A 19,670-nucleotide genomic window follows, 5' to 3' on the forward strand; every position below is an offset into this window, starting at 1 on the left:
TTCTGACCTCAGAATGCATTTCGTAACTCACCTCCAATTGAAGGGATGTTCTACTCTGGACTGCTGTAGTTGTCTCTTTCTCCTTCTCTGTCAGTATGTTTACATGGACAGTTAAGTCGAGCTATGGTTATAGCTTGATTAGGCTATTTACTCTGTAACTGTCCTTGTCCCGGGTGGGAAATTGATTAATTATGGAATCATGTCGCCTCCACTACGATAGGTGGTGATATGCACTCTTTCAGCTTGTGCGTCACCGCAGGCTCCACTAATTCTAACAACTGGTAGCAGCAAGTCTCTTAAATGCAAATAGCAACACAAAGCCGCCCCTTGTTAGCTCAAGGAAATCCAACATGTGTGGTTCTGAAATAAACAGTAAACTATCAAAAGTCATGCTGCCCACAAAACCAATCACTGCCACAGGTAAAGCAATGCAAAAGGAGTTCAGGATATTAACAGGTAGAAGTAGACATAAACTTAGGATTTACTATAATCAAAGTAACAAGGGTAAAGTAGTTTTTACTACAGGCCAGCTCTAAACATTGTGTGAAATGAGAGGGTTGTTAAAGGCAGTGTGTAGAGCAGGGATACTCAACTTGTTTTGCCCGGGGGCCACTTTTGTGAAATGATAGAAGGCCAGGGGCCAGTTAATAAACAATCAATATACATTTTTCTGTAGCGGATTGTAGGTGTCAGACGGAGTTTAGTCTGACAATGTTGTGCACACCGGATAGTTAGTTCGGTTAAGTACATACATAAGTGCCTGGGTAGCGAGCAGACGGCGGTATTTGACAATTTAGCAGCGAAATCATAGATTATTGAAAGATATTCCATATTCCAGACTGAAATGATATAACAGAAGTGTGAGTATTGGCCAGAATTACATTAACATTTGGACACTTATTCAGCGGGTATCTTGCATGTTGCATTCAGGTGCACTTTTTTTTTTTGCAATTCCATCGCGGGCCACACAGGGGGCGCCCGCGGGCCGCATGTGGCCCACGGGCCGCCAGTTGAGTATCACTGCTGTAGAGTGAGGTAATTAAGGTGATTGTGGTGGGCAGCTGTGCAAGGAGGTGGAAGTGGGAGAGGTGAGTGGTGGATTATGGGAAATTGAGTCCAGGATACCAAGAAGTCTATCTTGGGATTTTTAATGACACTTATGCAATGATGCTGTAGGCCACACATATTTGACCAACCAGGGCCAAACTTACTATTTTGACTATGCATGGTCCTATGTGTACCGAATGCAATTCTAACCACTAGATTAGTTGATAGTTTTGTGGTCCCCCTATTGGTTGATTTGAGCCATTGCACCCTGTCGCTGACCTCTCATGATGAAGAGCACTTAGTTGTGTGTTTGGTAATTGAGTTATGGACAGTTTTTGTGGGCCATGGCCACTGCAGCATTATTTCCTTTATGGCAGACTATCGGATTGGGAGGATAAAACATAGGGACGGCTTTAGCTCAGGAGGTAGAGCGGGTCGGCCAATGACGCAAGGGTTGGCGGTTCGATCCCCGCTCCCTCCCAGCTGCTGTCGTTGTGTCCTTGGGCAAGACACTTAACCCCAAATTGCTGTTCGATCTGTCTGGATCTACTGAAGGATCCGGTGACTGTTCCCTGTGGGCACAGCTACTGCATGAGCTGTATTAAAGACTGCTGGGATGTAGAGGGTCAGAGGAAAATCCACAGCTGCCACAGCTGCAGTCAGGAATCCTGACTGCTAGACCATATGGGACATGTTACAAGAACCTGCACCAGTTCAAAGGAGTCACCACCTTCACATGCAGCCAGTGCTGCAGCCAATGCTGCAGTGGCCATGGCCACTGCAGCATTATTTCCTTTATGGCAGACTATCGGATTGGGAGGATAAAACATGAGGGACGGCTTTAGCTCAGGAGGTAGAGCGGGTCGGCCAATGACGCAAGGGTTGGCGGTTCGATCCCCGCTCCCTCCCAGCTGCTGTCGTTGTGTCCTTGGGCAAGACACTTAACCCCAAATTGCTCCCGATGGTGTGTAGGCACCCTGCGTGGCAGCCTGCCGCCATTGGTGTATGAATGGGTGAATGTAGACTATCTACTCATTGTAAAGCGCTTTGGATAAAAGCGCTATATAAATGCAGACCATTTACCATTTACCATTTAAAACAGTCCAGCACAATCTTCAACCTGATTGGCGTTGGTCAGTTTGTTCTAAATTGATTACTGCTGTCTGAACCAGTCAGATTGATATGATGATCTGGCTGCATGTGAAGGTGGTGACTCCTTTGAACTGGTGCAGGTTCTTGTAACATGTCCCATATGGTCTAGCAGTCAGGATTCCTGACTGCAGCTGTGGCAGCTGTGGATTTTCCTCTGACCCTCTACATCCCAGCAGTCTTTAATACAGCTCATGCAGTAGCTGTGCCCACAGGGAACAGTCACCGGATCCTTCAGTAGATCCAGACAGATCGAACAGCACCATTTCCCCCCGTCCAGCTGAATTCCTTGCTGCGCCATTTCACTTCTCAGTGACAGTGAGTCAGATACTGGCAGATCTGTAAAAGGGGAGGAACAGGAAATAGTTAGAAGAGGTCATGGGCAGCTGGCTTCAATACCAATATCATCAACCTGAATCATGTTGTGAAATTCAAAGCCAATTGTTATGGTACAATAGAAATATTTTAATTAAGGATACACCTATGTTTATTGAATCAATGTTTGAAAAAGGAATATAATTTTTGAATGATCTTTTGAATAGTGGGGGTGAAATCATGTTGTATGATGAGTTCATATTAGTATAACGCTTGCGACTCCTTTAGATATAATCAACTCTTTGCAGCTATACTCCAGACCTGCAGGCTATACCACGAATGTTGTATAAGAAGATCCAGGATCTGTCTCTTGATCTGGTTTGTCTAAACCAGAGAAGCTCGATTGTAGTTAACTTGTACCACGAACGTAGATCGCCACTCGTTAAGTGGAACCAGGTTTTTCTAAGCAAGTTGAGAGCGCGTGCACATGAAAATGCTCGTGCACAGGAGCTCGTGCCCGCAAAAGAGGCGTGGTTTTTAAGCTTTTACAGCGCCAGACACACCTATTTCCTCATTCATTCAAAGCCAACTACTACTATGTCAGAATCAAAATCCGCATTGGATATTATTAGTCTGTTCCCGAATGACTGATCTGTTACCACTTTTATCCACATCAGTCATTTATTTGAAGAGCGGTTTCGGCCTCCTCCACGTATCCTACAGCAGCTCAATTCACCCTCTCAATAAACTCAATAAAACCGGCATGTCTTTTTTGGGAGTGGAAGCAATGTGTAATCTATCTCAGTCCAAAATGCGTATGTATAGACCATTTAGGCTCAATGAATAATAATGATCTCATGATGTGTTTAGTCGCACTGATTGAATAATTCCTATAGGCTAATCAATAAAAAAAAATGATAATAAAATTTAAAAAGGCTTCTGAACTGAATCGACACGGTACGTGCGGGCATAGATTTCATTTATAAAAAATAGCCTATTTTGTGGTCACAAATATAGGCTATTGTCAGCAGAGTCGCATATCTCCATATAATGATGCTGGAAATATGAAGTTCAATCACATCATACAGGCCAAAAGCAGCACAGTTGCAGCTGCAAAATGCAGGAGTAGCCTAGATATGAATAATCTGTGTGCAGGCGATCCCATATTAAATTGCTTAGATGTAGTAGCAGCTATTCTAGCATGTATGACCATTTCCAACCCAACGTCAGCCTCAGCTCCGTTGCGCACACGGCACGGTGCGCTTTGGAGACGTTTATGTAACCTTTTTATGCCGGTTTACTCTCTCACTCACCATTCAGCTGCAATCGATCGGCGGGGTCAAACAACGTATCTAGGCTACTTGAGAGCACAAAAATGAATATAAAAACATATTCCAAAGTGGTAAGTAGGGCTTAATTTAAATGTAGCCTGCAACAAGTGCAAGGCTTTAGTCCTTGATTAATTCAACAGGAGCCTTTTTTTTTTCTTTTTGATTTGAATGCAATGTATTTTTCATATAGGGGCCATATGAATGGTGACTCGCTGTTTCCAGAGAGCTGATTGGTAAGCAGGTGGGTCTTTCATGGGTTTTGATCTTATCCTCTGAACTTAACCTGCTACAAAGCAGGTTAGCCGTAGAGCATAAGTTGCTATGGTGATCTATCTCGATAAGAAGTTAACTAGCGTCGTGGTACGGCAAAACTAGGGTTAAACCTGAAGTTAACTTGCTAAGCCAGTAATCTTGTTTCGTGGTACAGGCTACTGGAAAAGGAAGCTACTATTAAATAGAAAACAAATTGTATGCTGCCCTGACATAAAGGATACAACATGGATAAATAATTAACAAATAAATAAGAAAATGTATCAGTTTCATATGTATCTTTAAAGAATATGTGCAGCACCAGCAGCCATTCAGTCAAAATGGGAGGATATGTTGGACATGTGCATCCCATGGGACAAAGCTTTTTCTTGCATTTACACAACTACCTTTGATGTATCCATTCGAATTTTACAATTCAAACTAATCTATAGGTACTTGCCTACTAAATTAAAATAAACTAGGCTACTATGAATACCTGCTGCGTCAGCATGCGCTTTCCCTCGCCAGGCCTAACGTTACTGGCAGCTGAAAGGCCAACACACTCATTTAGGCTACATGATGCTACGTGGATGGTCCATCAGCAGCTAACTAGCAGTCAGCAGCATGGCTATATTACAGGGTCAAAAGTTGCCTATCGATTCCCCCCTCAGCCCCCCTGACAAGCAACTAGCAAGCAAGTGACGTGAATAACCTCTTTCTGTCGCAGTAAATAACACACTTGTTAAACAAGTTAGTTCGCCTACTTCACTCACCTCAATTGCTTCAAGCCGCGCAGTAGAGTGCAGAGTACCTGGCTGGCTGCAGACAGTGGGGGGCCTCCACGCCTTCTTCTTCTTCTTTTATAGATTTGATTAGCAGTTGGCATCCTTAAATGGTGCATTACCGCCACCTACTGGACTTTGATGTCTTCTTAGGTTTGATTGATTGAGTGACTATTTGGTGATGTCAACAAAACAGGGCACAAATACAAAAACAGACAATCACCGAGGATAAAAACACAATAAAGCCCAAGGCTTATTTCCATTGCGGTCCTCTGAATTCATAAAACATAAAAGAGACAGACATGAAACACGGATGGGTATCACCGTCAACACTCAGATTAAGATTAGTAACATTATTACTAGTTTGAAAAGTAATAAAGGCACACTTCAATATTATACAATACATATACATTTGTTGTTATATGTACAGGAATTACAGACATAAAACACATACAAACAATAAGAAGAAAAAGGTGAAGTTATTAAGTTGTCCTTTATTTATCCCATGGGGGAAATTCACCATAGTGCAAATTACAGTGTTCATCATGTATATAGTGCTCCCATTCATGATACTGTATGATATATAGCTCCTCCCATTCATGATACTGTATGATATATAGCTCCTCCCATTCATGATACTGTATGACCATTCTATGACCCAGACGCACTTATTGTCTGAGTCTGTGGAAATTCGTCCCTCAGCGCTTTCTCAATCTCCTCTCCGGAAATGTCAACAATATTCAGAAAGCTTCTCGCCGCGTCCATCATCATCGCAATCGTTTCCTTTTTTCCTTTGACCTGTTCTGCACAATTGATCACCATGGCCATGAACGTGAGAAATCCTCTTTTGTCCACACATATGCTTTGTTCAATTACCTTCTTCCGTTTCTGTTCTGGTTCCCTTTCGACTTCCTCCACTTGATCATTTCTCTCCACTCTTTTAACTGCTTCAGCATAAGAGATCCCATTCCCTTCTACTCTGATGTTGTTCACTTTCACTTCCTGTATTCTCTTTGAATAGGCTACTTAATATGTAACTTGCTCCTGAAAGCAGTGGTACCCCTTAGCTTTCACAAGTGCATCACATTGGATTGAAGGCCTTCTCAGTGCAATTTGTGCAGATCTGTCCCCCGGGCTGTATGTTTGACACTCCTGGTGTAAACCAAGAATAAAGTCGAAATACCAGCAAAAAACAACAAACAAACAAAACAGCGTTCAACTCTCAATCGTTTCTGTGGGTGCTGAATCCTCAAAAGATCTCACAGAACTCCAGGACAGCACTCCAATAAGTTTGATACTTTTTATTGCCGCACAAACGTTTCAGGCCAGACGCCCTTCTTCAGTCAGTGTGCCAAGTCATCTGATGATTACTTGCCACTATAAATATCAAACTTATTGGAGGTTCGAATTTATGCTGTGCTACTTCCAAACCATAACCACTAGGGAGCGCCAGATACAAGCTACTGTGGTGCATTTCATATCACTGCTACAGATGCACCACCAGACTGGCAAGAGCCAGTCATGAGACATGTCAGAAACAAATGGAGAGAAGAGGAAACCAATAAATAAAATCTTAACTTTATTGAATCAAAATGATTTTTTTTACACATAATTTTGAATCAGGAAATACTTTTTGTAAACTACAACTTTGCATGAACATCAATTCTGAATGACATCTTTTATTATCTAGGGTGTGGAGGATGGAGAGGAAGCGGCTGTCCTGGATGTGCCTGGGGCGGAGCGGGGAGTTGGGGATTGGGGTGGGCGAGGTGAGGGAGGGGGCCTGTGTGGGGGTGTAGGGGCGGGGGCAGCGCAAGGGGGGTAGAGGCACCAGCAGGTTGTTTGGAATGATGGCGACTGGGGAGTCTTGGGATTCTCCCTGTGCTGATAGCGTTCTGACGATGACCTCCCGGGCCTCCAGGCACTGAATCCTTGTCAGCTCCACGGTAACATAGTCCGCCATTGGGTACAACACCTCCGCTATCTGGATAAAAAAAAAAAAGACAATATCAGCAACAACAAAACTATAATAATTTAAATGACACAAATCTATCTAGCTGTCATTGACCATCACACTTGTGACACTATTGCATGGGTAACATGCTTAGTTGCAAGTTGCTACATATCAGAAACTCGTTAAGGTTGCCCTGTCTGGGTTAGTAGGTTGTGAGGCCACCTGTATCTGCATGACCCTGGTCTATTCTATTCTACAAAATTATATTCTGTCAAATTGGTCAAGCCACTGTCACACAGAATGTGGGTCAAAGGTTGTGAAAAGGCGGAGGCTCTGCTTGCATTCTCTCTTCCCACCTACATGACAGAACTGTGTAGGGATGGGTAGGTATTATTAGAGATTTTGCAAGATGTGTTCCACTGTTTCTCAGCAATTACTTTAATTGAACAAACCTTTTTAATTGGTTCTCGTAGTTGTCAGTTTGCCTTTGAGCAGATTAAAGCCTTGTTAAAGTCGCTCCTGTCCTTGCGGTGTCTAGTCATGATCAGGTGTTTAAACTTGCAGTAGCTGCTGGTGATTCTGCAATGAAGGACAGTCTCCTACAATATGGTTCTGTTCTGTAGGTGTAGACCACTCCAAACTTCAATCAATATCAGAGAGGGTACCCTGAGAACTATTTTTTTTAGCTCTAAACCATTTCCATTTTGAGGTGTATATCAGCTTTTGTGGTTTGGTGAGGTTTCATTCTGTCCATTGGTCCTCCTGACCTTTCAGGTCTTGTTGTGTTTACATATTGTAATTATTTGTATTTATTGGTTTACTTTGAGCAGGTTGGTGTCTCTATATGCTGTTAGGCCCATGTGCTTAAGTGATGGTTTTATTGAAGTCAAAACACATTGTCATTGTTTAATGTAACTGTCACAGAAAACAACAGATGGGTGTTCATTTCAAGACATGATGGTGTGTTGGTATATTGTGGTGTTCACCAGAGGGAGTGAGAGACTTTACTATGGCTTTCACAGATGATTGAGATACCTGCACCACCACTGAATCATAGGTAGGTGGCACTGTGGTGTAGAGTATGTTGAGGGCACATATGAGATGACATAATGTCATGTTCAAAAGGCAGACACTTGACTATTAACACTCCCTCTGTCATGTATCCTCTCCAGTGTTGGGCAAGTTACTTTCAAAATGTAATATATTACATATTACTAGTTACTTTCATTTGAAAGTAATAAGTTACTTTACAATATTACTGTCTGTGTAGAGTAACTCGTTACTTATTACAATACTTTTTTGGATTACTTTTACCAAAATAACAGCAGCAGCAGAATGATATGGCCGCCCCGGAACATCCCGAAAAATAATTTCAACCGCCTTGAAGTCAGTGTAAACAATCCAAAATTCTAAATCTTATTATTTTCCTTTGTTATTGTCATCTATAGTGGTTATTTACATAAAAACACATAGTTTGATTATTTGATGGTGCTTTGATAAAAATAAAAAAGTAACTCAATTTGTAACTTGAGTTACTTGACAAAGTAACTGGTATAATATTACTGAAATCCTATAGGTAATAAGTCATATTACTGAGTTACTGCTAAAAGTAATATATTACATGTAATATGTTACTTTTGTAATGAGTTACCCCCAACACTGATCCTCTCTCACCTATCATCTACATAAAACACAGGTAAAACAATTCACTCACCTGTATGTAAACTCATCCCCTAATGCACAGTCACTGACGCTGAGATGAACACTTGAATCGTGAGTGGTGCTCTTGTCCAGGACTAACTGTCATAACCATGATGCCATGACACATGTTATTAACATGAAGGAGGCTTTATGAATGTTTGTGACAGTAAATTATGTCACTGTTAATGCAATGTTGACGTTGTTTGAGATGTCTTCGTTATGACAACTTGACATGAACCAACACTGTGTAATTACACTTGATGATATCTTAATGAACAGTTCAAATTGTACCACTGTTTGTTGAGGTCAAGGAAAATATTAATGACACCGTTGTGAACTCATTTGAAAGTGTCATTGCACTTAATGACATCTTAATGCCTGCTATGTCATGTTTATGACATGGTTATGTGAAGTTGTCATAACTAAGACGTCTCAAACAATGTCAACATTACATTAGCAATAACATAATTTACCGAATGACACTTAATGACAAGAGTCGTAAACATCCGTAACGCCTCCTTCATGACGTCACGTCATGGTTATGAATGTCATGTCAGTCGTCATATCATGACGACTGAGGGTGCATAAGACTCATATGCATCCTCAAGTAAAGTGTTACCCCCTCGTTCAATCAAGCCGTGTGAAATGTAAATGAAGCATGCATGCTAAGTTGCTAGCTCACCCTCTGTCCTTTAGTGCAGACTGCGTAGCCAAGGACATTTGCCCCATTGGATGTCCCTGTGGGAGAGAGGAGGGGGGGCTTCCAGCGCACCTGTAGCACCCCTGGAGCCTGGCCACAGAGCACCTGAACCTCCTGGGGAGGATTGGGAGGGCCTAGTAGGTAGGAGGAGAACAGGGGTAAGAAGACATGTTTACGTATGATTCCTACTGACAATGGATGGCTGGTGTAGCACTAACATACCAAAAAAGAGGGAAGTGTGTGTGAAGCATTCATCAAATGCACAGATGCGCACACCATGCACTACTATGCCCAGACACAAGGGGGTGCAAGGTGGGGGGCAGGGGGGCATTCGTGACACAACAAACAACTTTTCTCTCTCTCAGTGATGTAACAGTTATTGACATAATCGTGTGACAGGATGATGAAAAGACCTTGTGCAAACTTTGTATATCGATACACACGACCCATGTGGATACTTGATGGGATGGTGCGCGGTAGCGAGGCACATTCATGAGAACAAGTGTGCTGTTGTCAATTTAGTGAAATGTCACTTAACTATTTTAACATTGCTTTCAATAGAGAGGCAAAGTGACCGCCTACTTCCTGCTTCAGCACTGTACCGGAGATTTTCATCCGCCATTTGTTTTCCCATCCACATTTCGTAAAATGCTTATATAAAAATAGTTTTACTGGTTCAAACCAAATGGTACAGATATATTTAGAAACAGAAGAGATCGCATAACATTTCACTGGGACCAAAACGTTAAAAAAAATGCGGGTTTAAAGAAAATATTTTTTCGATGTTGTTTTTTTAAGTTTTGGTCCGAGTGAAATGTTCTATGGTCTCTCCCGATTATAGCGTTAGCTGAACCGTTTGGTTTGACTATTTTATAAGCATTTTATGAAATGTCTATGGGAAAATAAATGGCGGATGAAAATCTCTGGTACAGTGCTGAAGCAGGAAGTGACGTTCCACTTTGCCTCTCTATTGCTTTTAATACAGCACACTGCAGAGTTGTGATGTGGAATCGTCTCGTGTAAAACTGTACTGTCATATTTTCTGAAACTCATATCTTCTGTAGTCGCTAGTAATAGTTTAATACTCTCAAAATAAAACCATATAGGGCTCTGGGCCACGTCAGAAGACGGTTTTGTCTGATGTGCAGGAGGAGACTGAGACTGAGTGCAGGCCATTCTTTGTCTCTCCTGGGTCTCTCCTGGGTCACTGGGTAAAACATGCACAGCTAGGATGGCTGCGTTGGAGCAGAAGCAAAATGCACACTGATACAATGTGGTCATTTCAGTGAGCAGGTGAGGAGGTGAGGTAAACGTTCCTCCAGTGGCATTCCTTTATAGAACATCTGTCATTCCAGGCTGAGGAAACAACTCGTCAAAATGACAACTGCTCATATCTGGTGGTGCTTTGTTGTCATCTAATTAGTGGTGTGCACTGTGTCGTGAGCAAACATGGGCAAAATTGTATTTGAAATTGTTTTCATATATTAAAGTGTGCTTAATTTACTAGACATTTTAATAGAGACAACATGGTAATCACTTATTATTATTATTATTTTATGCTAGAACCCTAATCAAATGCTATTTTGCCCAGATCTCATCATCAGTTGCCCATGCCAAACATAATTTATGTCCCACTCATTCTCAGTTTCATGACTACAGCTGTTTCCAAAAAGTATCATAACACTAATATCATCTCTGCCCATTTTGTGTTCGGTAGAAGAAGATGGTTTCATGGTGAAACTTGTGGGAAAACCTTTCATTCTGACCTGTTCTGCAATATGGAGTTGGACCTAGACAAAATACAATAGACAACAATGGCAGGGTAAGGCAGTGTCTACTCTTCCTCGGCTGTGTCTCCTCTATGAGATGTCACAGCACAGTAGCATAACCTAATCTTTTACATGTTATTACGCTCTCTATTAACCCATTGATACCTGACGCAGCATTTGTGTGTGTATCCCTTTAAGACCGCGAACCGCGGCGGTCGATGGGACGATGGGTAGGGGGGCCCCTGGGAGCTTCAGTGCCCAGGGGCTCCTGGGAGTGTTAATCTGGCTCTGTCTATTGCAACAGTCATTGCATAGCTTTGGTCGCCCCTGCTGGTCTAAAAGTGAAAAATGTGGTAAGGCAAGTAAGCTTTTTTATACAGTGGATTTTATACACAGATGTTTACAATTCATTCAATTATTTCTAATGCCACCTTAGAAATGTCTATTCAATGCTTCACTCGTGCCAAAGCAATACAATGTTTTTGAGTTAAAATATCTTCAGTTTGGGGCTTTTCCAAGCAAATATTGATTATGCGATTAAATCAGCAATATATATTTCTGCCACCCCTTAAAATCTTCATGCCACCCCCCATGAATATTTCTCTATATCCGCCCCTGCGCAGAGTGACAGAACTTAGTGTCAAACACACTCACCCTCTTGGTAGTGATCACTGGGATGCTGCTCTCAGTACTTGGTGTTCCTCTGCTCACGTCTCACCCGGGTTTGTGCGGCGTTGCGACGGGGCTGCGTCATCTTGGCTGTGGGCTTCTTTACTCCATTTCTCACCACAGAAGTCCACGGCGGCGACCTGGGCGTTGGCGTTGGGAGTTGTATGCTCTCTGTAGCCGCTGCATCAGGAGGGTCTAACGCCGTCGTCACCTCCTGTTGACCAGGTCCCGTCTGCTTCTGCACCAGCCGCAGTCCCGAGGTCCAGGACTGTCTGACTGGGGTAGACCTCCTTCCACCGTCCTCCAGCGCTGTCTGTCACCCGGCAATTCACAGCCGCTGTAGCCGCCGTCAGGTCCTCGTTCACGGTCACCTGTGCTTCAATGGCCGGGCTCCTCAGACCAGAAACCTCGCTGCTCAGTTGCTCCACTCTACTGAGCAGAGCCGAGGCGTCCATATTGCCAAACCCAACAGGTGGAAGTTTGTCCAAAAAGTGCGAGACAAACATGGCCATGTTCTCCCTAAACTCATGAAACAGGCTCAGGCTCGCCTTGACGTTTTTAGAGTCCTTGTCGCGACCTGTGTGCTTCATTTGAACAGAAAGCCGTTGGACTTCTCAATCCAGTCAGATGCAAAATTGTTTGTAGCCAACAAGACAACTTCATCGTGGCTAAGAGTCCTCATTTTGATATAGATAAATATAGGCCACACAACAGTTTATGTTTTCATATGAATACATGTGTGTTTGGATACTCGCTATCACTGACTGATATAACACAAAGAAAAGAGCGCCACCTACAGGAAATCAAACATCCACAGAAAATTCTACTTGGAAAAAGACATCACAGTCCCACCCACAATGTTTGATTGACAGGTGATCTGTGGGCAGTGCAGAAACACCACAGCAATGAGAGCTAAGCACCAAAGATGGAAAGAGAGACACACACACACACACACACACACACACACACACACACACACACACACACACACACACACACACACACACACACACACACACACACACACACACACACACACACACACACACAGCTGCTTTAATAAGTCCTGTCTACTTGAGCTTACACAGCTCAGCAGTGACTCCAGGGTTATGACACCACAGTCCAGGATGGAGAGGCTGAGTGAAGGTGGTCTGGACTCTGTGGAGGAGAGTCATGGTTTCAGAGACGTTGTAGAAGGACAGAATACCTGCTCTGTGATCCAGGTACACTCCTACTCTGGAGGACTGAGGAACTGAGATGAGAGTTTTGATATCCTTATGTATGAAGTGACAACTATTGTTGTAATACTCTAATGACCAAGACTTGTCATTGTATCCAAATGCACCTTTTTCACCCCATGTTCTGCTAATATCTTTATATGAGACTGCTATTGAAACACTCCTCCCGCTCCCCTTCACCTCCCAGTAACAACGTCCAGTCAGACCCTCTCTACTCAGGACCTGATAGTAGCCAGTGAATCTGTCTGGGTGACTAGAATATAACTGTGCTTCACTCATGCATGTTGCTTTTCTGTTCCCCTCAGATAATAACAGCTTTGTGTTTGCTGTGTTTGGATCCAGTGTGATCTGACGTGAATATTGTAAGAAGTCAGCTCTGGTCTTGGGCTCTGGTTGTGGCAGTAAAACATCCACGTCAGTCACTGTCAGTGAGATCTTAGGCCGTTCCTCTGTCAGAACGTCCTGTAGTTTATCTCTGACCTCTGACACAGGTGCAGTCACATCCTCAAAGTAACACAGAGGACTGGTATCGATCCTGGGTGAGTCTGTAGATTGACTGAGACGTGACAGCGAGGGGTAACTGTGGAGGAAGTGGATGTGATCCTCTGTGTGTGAGAGCTGCTCCAGCTCAGTGTGTTTCCTCCTCAGCTCAGCAATCTCCTGTTTCAGCTTCTCCTGAAGTTCTTCAGCCCGACTCACTTCCTCTTTCTGCTGGGATCTGATCTGCTGCTTCACTTCAGAGCTTCTCTTCTCAATGAGACGGACCAGCTCAGTGAAGATCTTCTCACTGTCCGTCACTGCTTTATCAGCAGAGAGATTCATAGCCTTCAGGTTCTGTTGAAGCACCTTCACGTCTTTCTCTCTGCCCTGGAGTCTCTGCTGGATTTTCTGCCGATTCACCCCGAGCTCTTTCTGCCTCTCGGCCCTTTCTGCTGCAGCTGAGACTGTGTCGTGTCCCTTATGTTCGTCCACGGAGCAGAGATAACAGATACACTGCTGATCAGTACGGCAGAACATCTTCATCACCTCATCGTGACGAGAGCAGATGTTCTCCTGAAGCTTCACGGTGGCTTCCACCAGCCTGTGTTTCTTAAAGGTAGAGGATTCATAGTGAGGCTGGAGGTGGTGCTCACAGTAAGAGGCCAGACACACCAGACAGGACTTGAGGGCTTTCAGCTTTCTCCCAGTGCAGAAATCACAGCCCACATCTCCAGGTCCAGCATAGCAGCGATCAGGAGGAGCAGCTTGGAATCCTGTCTTCCTCAGGTCCTCCACCAACTCTGCCAACATGGTGTTTTTCACCAGGACAGGCCTCGGTGTGAAGGTCTGTCTGCACTGGGGGCAGCTGTGGATTTTCTTCTGATCCTCTGCATCCCAGCAGTCTTTAATACAGCTCATGCAGTAGCTGTGCCCACAGGGAACAGTCACCGGATCCTTCAGTAGATCCAGACAGATCGAACAGCACCATTTTCTCCCGTCCAGCTGAATTCCTTGCTGCGCCATTTCACTTCTCAGTGACAGTGAGTCAGATACTGGCAGATCTGTGAAAGGGGAGGAACAGGAAATAGTTAGAAGAGGTCATGGGCAGCTGGCTTCAATACCAATATCATCAACCTGAATCATGTTGTGAAATTCAAAGCCAATTGTTATAGTACAATAGAAATATTTATTTAAGGATACACCTATGTTTATTGAGTCAATGTTTTAAAAAGGAATATCATTTTTGAATGATCTTTTGAATAGTGGGGGTGAAATCATGTTGTATGATGAGTTCATATTAGTATAACGCTTGCGACTCCTTTAGATATAATCAACTCTTTGCAGCTATACTCCAGACCTGCAGGCTATACCACGAATGTTGTATAAGAAGATCCAGGATCTGTCTCTTGATCTGGTTTGTCTAAACCAGATAAGCTCGATTGTAGTTAACTTGTACCACGAACGTAGATCGCCACTCGTTAAGTGGAACCAGGTTTTTCTAATCAAGTTGAGAGCGCGTGCACTAGAGTTGCTCCGATCGATCGGCCCTTGATCGGAATCGGCCGATTTGGCCTTTCGGCTTTGATCGGAGTTATCAAAAGTGCCGATCAAACAAGGCCGATCAGAATGACACAAAATCTGCAAGAACTACTACCAGAGACGTTTCAATATAGAGATAGTGCACTCCCAGGCTGCCAAGTAGTATTCTTCCGGTCTCCTAAAGGGAAGCTTGTGATTGGCTGTCTCTCCGTGTCATGAAGCTTCATTGGCTCCCAAGTTTCCTTAGGGGGCGTGGTGGTAGTGGCGAAAAAGTGTTTGGAAGTTGCACTCTCTCTATAGCGAAAGCAGCTTGGGCGAGAACAAACAGCACAGCAGCTAACATGGCGTCGCCTGTCTGGCAATTTTACAACTTGTTGGAGATGGACAACAAATTTGCCGTTTGCATTGTGTGCTCAAAGGAGATACCGCGTGGAGGAACGCAGCAGAAGAGTTTCAACACTACGAACCTCATAAGACATTTGAAGGTTTCCCACGTCAAGGAATTTGAGGAGTTTACAAAGTTGGCGAGCGCTAAGGCAGCGAAAGAGCGTGCAGCAACCCAAACGCCACTCACTCAGCTATAACTGTAACAGAGACATTGAAACGACAGCAACCCTACAGCAACGACAGCAAGAAACGAAAAGAAATAAATGCAAAGCTAATGGAATTCATATGTTTTAATCAGCAGCCGCTGTCTGTTGTGGAAGACCTCGGGTTCAAACGCCTCATGTCCTGCTTGGATCCACGTTACACGCTGCCAGGACGTAAATATTTAACTGACGTTTGCCTGCCGGAATTATACCAAATTGTGTACAAGCACATCGAGAGCCTTATGAAAGACAACAACACCACGTCAATCAGCTTCACGACTGACATTTGGAGTTCGAGTGTCTGTCCTATGTCCATGCTGAGCCTAACTGCGCAGTTTATTGATGAAAAGTTCGACCTGAACAAAGTTGTACTTCACTCACAAGAGTTTTCTGGGTCACACACCGTGGAGGCTATCGCTGCAGCTTTCACAGACATGTTCCAAGCTGTGTTGGTGCACATGTTGTGTACATAGTATTATATTTTTTGTTTTATAAGACTGTATTTATTTTTCCACAGGAAAGCTACAGTATACACAGTCTACTCTGTAAGCTCCAAGTTGTCTCTAAGAGAGTGTCTCTAGAGAGAGTTGCATGTTGCCTTAGCCTGCAATAAAACGGTTGTCAATTCATGATACTTTCTCATCTCCTAATTTTAATACTTAATATACAATGTCGATGTTGTTAAGAATAATTAAATATATGAATAAGGCGACACAATAAATAGAAGGCTTGAATTGATGGATTTGACGCGGTGATCGGTGATATCGGGATCGGCAGATACTGCTTCCAGTGATCGTGATCGGTGATCGGCCACAAAAAAGCTGATCGGAGCATCTCTAGCGTGCACATGAAAATGCTCGTGCACAGGAGCTCGTGCCCGCAAAAGAGGCGTGGTTTTTAAGCTTTTACAGCGCCAGACACACCTATTTCCTCATTCATTCAAAGCAAACTACTACTATGTCAGAATCAAAATCCGCATTGGATATTATTAGTCTGTTCCCGAATGACTAAAGTTACCACTTTTATCCACATCAGTCATTTATTTGAAGAGCGGTTTCTGCCTCCACGTATCCTACAGCAGCTCAATTCACCCTCTCAATAAACTCAATAAAACCGGCATGTCTTTTTTGTGAGTGGATGCAATGTGTAATCTATCTCAGTCCAAAATGCATATGTATAGACCATTTAGGCTCAATGAATAATAATGATCTCATGATGTGTTTAGTCGCACTGATTGAATAATTCCTATAGGCTATCAATAAAAAAAGAATGATAATAAAATTTAAAAAGGCTTCTGAACTGAATCGACACGGTACGTGCGGGCATAGATTTAATTTATAAAAAATAGCCTATTTTGTGGTCACATATATAGGCTATTGTCAGCAGAGTCGCATATCTCCATATTTCATATAATGATGCTGGAAATATGAAGTTCAATCACATCATACAGGCCAAAAGCAACACAGTTGCAGCTGCAAAATGCAGGAGTAGCCTAGATATGAATAATCTGTGTGCAGGTGATCCCATATTAAATTGCTTAGATGTAGTAGGCTATTCTAGCATGTATGACCATTTCCAACCCTACGTCAGCCTCAGCTCCGTTGCGCACACGGCACCGTGCGCTTTGGAGACGTTTATGTAACCTTTTTATGCCGGTTTACTCTCTCACTCACCATTCAGCTGCAATCGATCGGCGGGGTCAAACAACGTATCTAGGCTACTTGAGAGCACAAAAATGAATATAAAAACATATTCCAAAGTGGTAAGTAGGGCTTAATTTAAATGTAGCCTGCAACAAGTGCAAGGCTTCAGTCCTTGATTAATTCAACAGGAGCCTTTTTTTTCTTTTTTCTTTTTCATTTGAATGCAATGTATTTTTCATATGGGGACCATATGAATGGTGACTCGCTGTTTCCAGAGAGCTGATTGGTAAGCAGGTGGGTCTTTCATGGGTTTTGATCTTATCCTCTGAACTTAACCTGCTACAAAGCAGGTTAGCCGTAGAGCATAAGTTGCTATGGTGATCTATCTCGATAAGAAGTTAACTAGCGTCGTGGTACGGCAAAACTAGGGTTAAACCTGAAGTTAACTCGCTAAGCCAGTAATCTTGTTTCGTGGTACAGGCTACTGGAAAAGGAAGCTACTATTAAATACAAAACAAATGGTATGCTGCCTTGACATAAAGGATATCATACAACATGGATAAATAAGAAACAAATAAATAAGAAAATGTATCAGTTTCATATGTATCTTTAAAGAATATGTGCAGCACCAGCAGCCATTCAGTCAAAATGGGAGAATATGTTGGACATGTGCAACCCATGGGACAAAGCTTTTTCTTGCATTTACACTACTACCTTTGATGTATCCATTCGAATTTGACAATTCAAACTAATCTATAGGTACTTGCCTACTAAATTAAAATAAACTACTATGAATACCTGCTGCGTCAGCATGCGCTTTCCCTCGCCAGGCCTAACGTTACTGGCAGCTGAAAGCATATAGATATATAACGGCTAGATGGCTTAAGGCGGAGTCAGCAGCGTCGTTGAACGGCCGCCATCTTGCTACAGTGCCTTTCTGGTACGTTCTATGGTAGCTGGTGACCTGCACAGACAAAAATACTCATAACTCGCTGAAATCTTGACGGATTTACAAACGGTTTGGTTTATTACAAGCATATTCCGTTCCCGAGATAGACCAAAAAAAAAAAAACACACTAAAAACACTTTTTTTTTTTGATGGGCTCCAAATTACACCAAAATTAAACCGAAGCATCTATGCCATGAGAGGGATTCAGGCACAAAGTTTCATGCAGTTTCATCCATTTCCCTAGGAGTTATGATCATATGATGTTGCCATACTAACCCAACAACAGATGCTCATAACTCCTAGTAGCTCCCTGTAGCAAGATGGCCGCCATGCGACGACGTCGCTCTCCATTGGCCGGCAGCGCGGGTAAGCTATCTAGCCTTTATATATATCTATGGCTGAAAGGCCAACACACTCATTTAGGCTACATTATGCTACGTTGATGGCCCATCAGCAGCTAACTAGCAGTCAGCAGCATGGCTATATTACAGGGTCAAAAGTTGCCTATCGATTCCCCCCTCAGCCCCCCTGACAAGCAACTAGCAAGCAAGTGACGTGAATAACCTCTTTCTGTCGCAGTAAATAACACACTTGTTAGACAAGTTAGTTCACCTACTTCACTCACCTCAATTGCTTCAAGCCGCGCAGTAGAGTGCAGACTAGTACCTGGCTGGCTGCAGACAGTGGGGGGCCTCCACGCCTTCTTCTTCTTCTTTTATAGATTTGATTAGCAGTTGGCATCCTTAAATGGTGCATTACCGCCACCTACTGGACTTTGATGTCTTCTTCATAGTTAGGTTTGATTGATTGAGTGACTTTATTTGGTGATGTCAACAAAACAGGGCACAAATACAAAAACAGACAATCACCGAGGATAAAAACACAATAAAGCCCAAGGCTTATTTCCATTGCGGTCCTATGAACATAAAACATAAAAGAGACAGACATGAAACACGGATGGGTATCACCGTCAACACTCAGATTAAGATTAGTAACATTATTACTAGTTTGAAAAGTAATAAAGGCACACTTCAATATTATACAATACATATACATTTGTTGTTATATGTACAGGAATGACAGACATAAAACACATACAAACAACAAGAAGAAAAAGGTGAAGTTATTAAGTTGTCCTTTATTTATCCCATGGGGGAAATTCACCATAGTGCAATTTACAGTGTTCATCATGTATATAGTGCTCCCATTCATGATACTGTATGATATATAGCTCCTCCCATTCATGATACTGTATGACCATTCTATGACCCAAACGCACTTATTGTCTGAGTCTGTGGAAATTCGTCCCTCAGCGCTTTCTCAATCTCCTCTCCGGAAATGTCAACAATATTCAGAAACCTTCTCGCCGCGTCCATCATCATCGCAATCTTTTCCTTTTTTCCTTTGACCTGTTCTGCACAATTGATCACCATGGCCATGAACGTGAGAAATCCTCTTTTGTTCACACATGTGCTTTGTTCAATTCCCTTCTTCCGTTTCTGTTCTGGTTCCCTTTCGACTTCCTCCACTTGATCATTTCTCTCCACTCTTTTAACTGCTTCAGC

The 19,670-nt window shown here is 42.9% G+C and overlaps 1 protein-coding gene and 1 long non-coding RNA gene across 2 annotated transcripts; both read right to left on the reverse strand.

The window, feature by feature from the left end:
* Positions 1-6,733: 6,733 nt before the first annotated feature.
* Positions 6,734-11,916, reverse strand: LOC310795799. Its single transcript, XR_014553644.1, has 3 exons — positions 11,652-11,916; positions 9,211-9,362; positions 6,734-6,857 (listed from the first exon to the last, which is right to left on the reverse strand). It is a non-coding gene; the product is annotated as an uncharacterized lncRNA (long non-coding RNA).
* Positions 11,917-12,736: 820 nt separating this feature from the next.
* On the reverse strand, positions 12,737-18,796 carry LOC310795793 (tripartite motif-containing protein 16-like; the record flags this gene model as incomplete). Its single annotated transcript, XM_083657882.1, has 2 exons — positions 18,731-18,796; positions 12,737-14,445 (listed from the first exon to the last, which is right to left on the reverse strand). Exon 2 carries the CDS (start codon positions 14,405-14,407, stop codon positions 12,737-12,739), a length of 1,671 nt encoding a protein of 556 aa, XP_083514008.1. The 5' UTR covers positions 14,408-14,445; positions 18,731-18,796.
* Between the last annotated feature and the right edge of the window lie 874 nt (positions 18,797-19,670).

Source organism: Poromitra crassiceps (assembly GCF_964638095.1).
Source record: "Poromitra crassiceps genome assembly, chromosome: 21".
NCBI lineage: Eukaryota > Metazoa > Chordata > Actinopteri > Beryciformes > Melamphaidae > Poromitra > Poromitra crassiceps.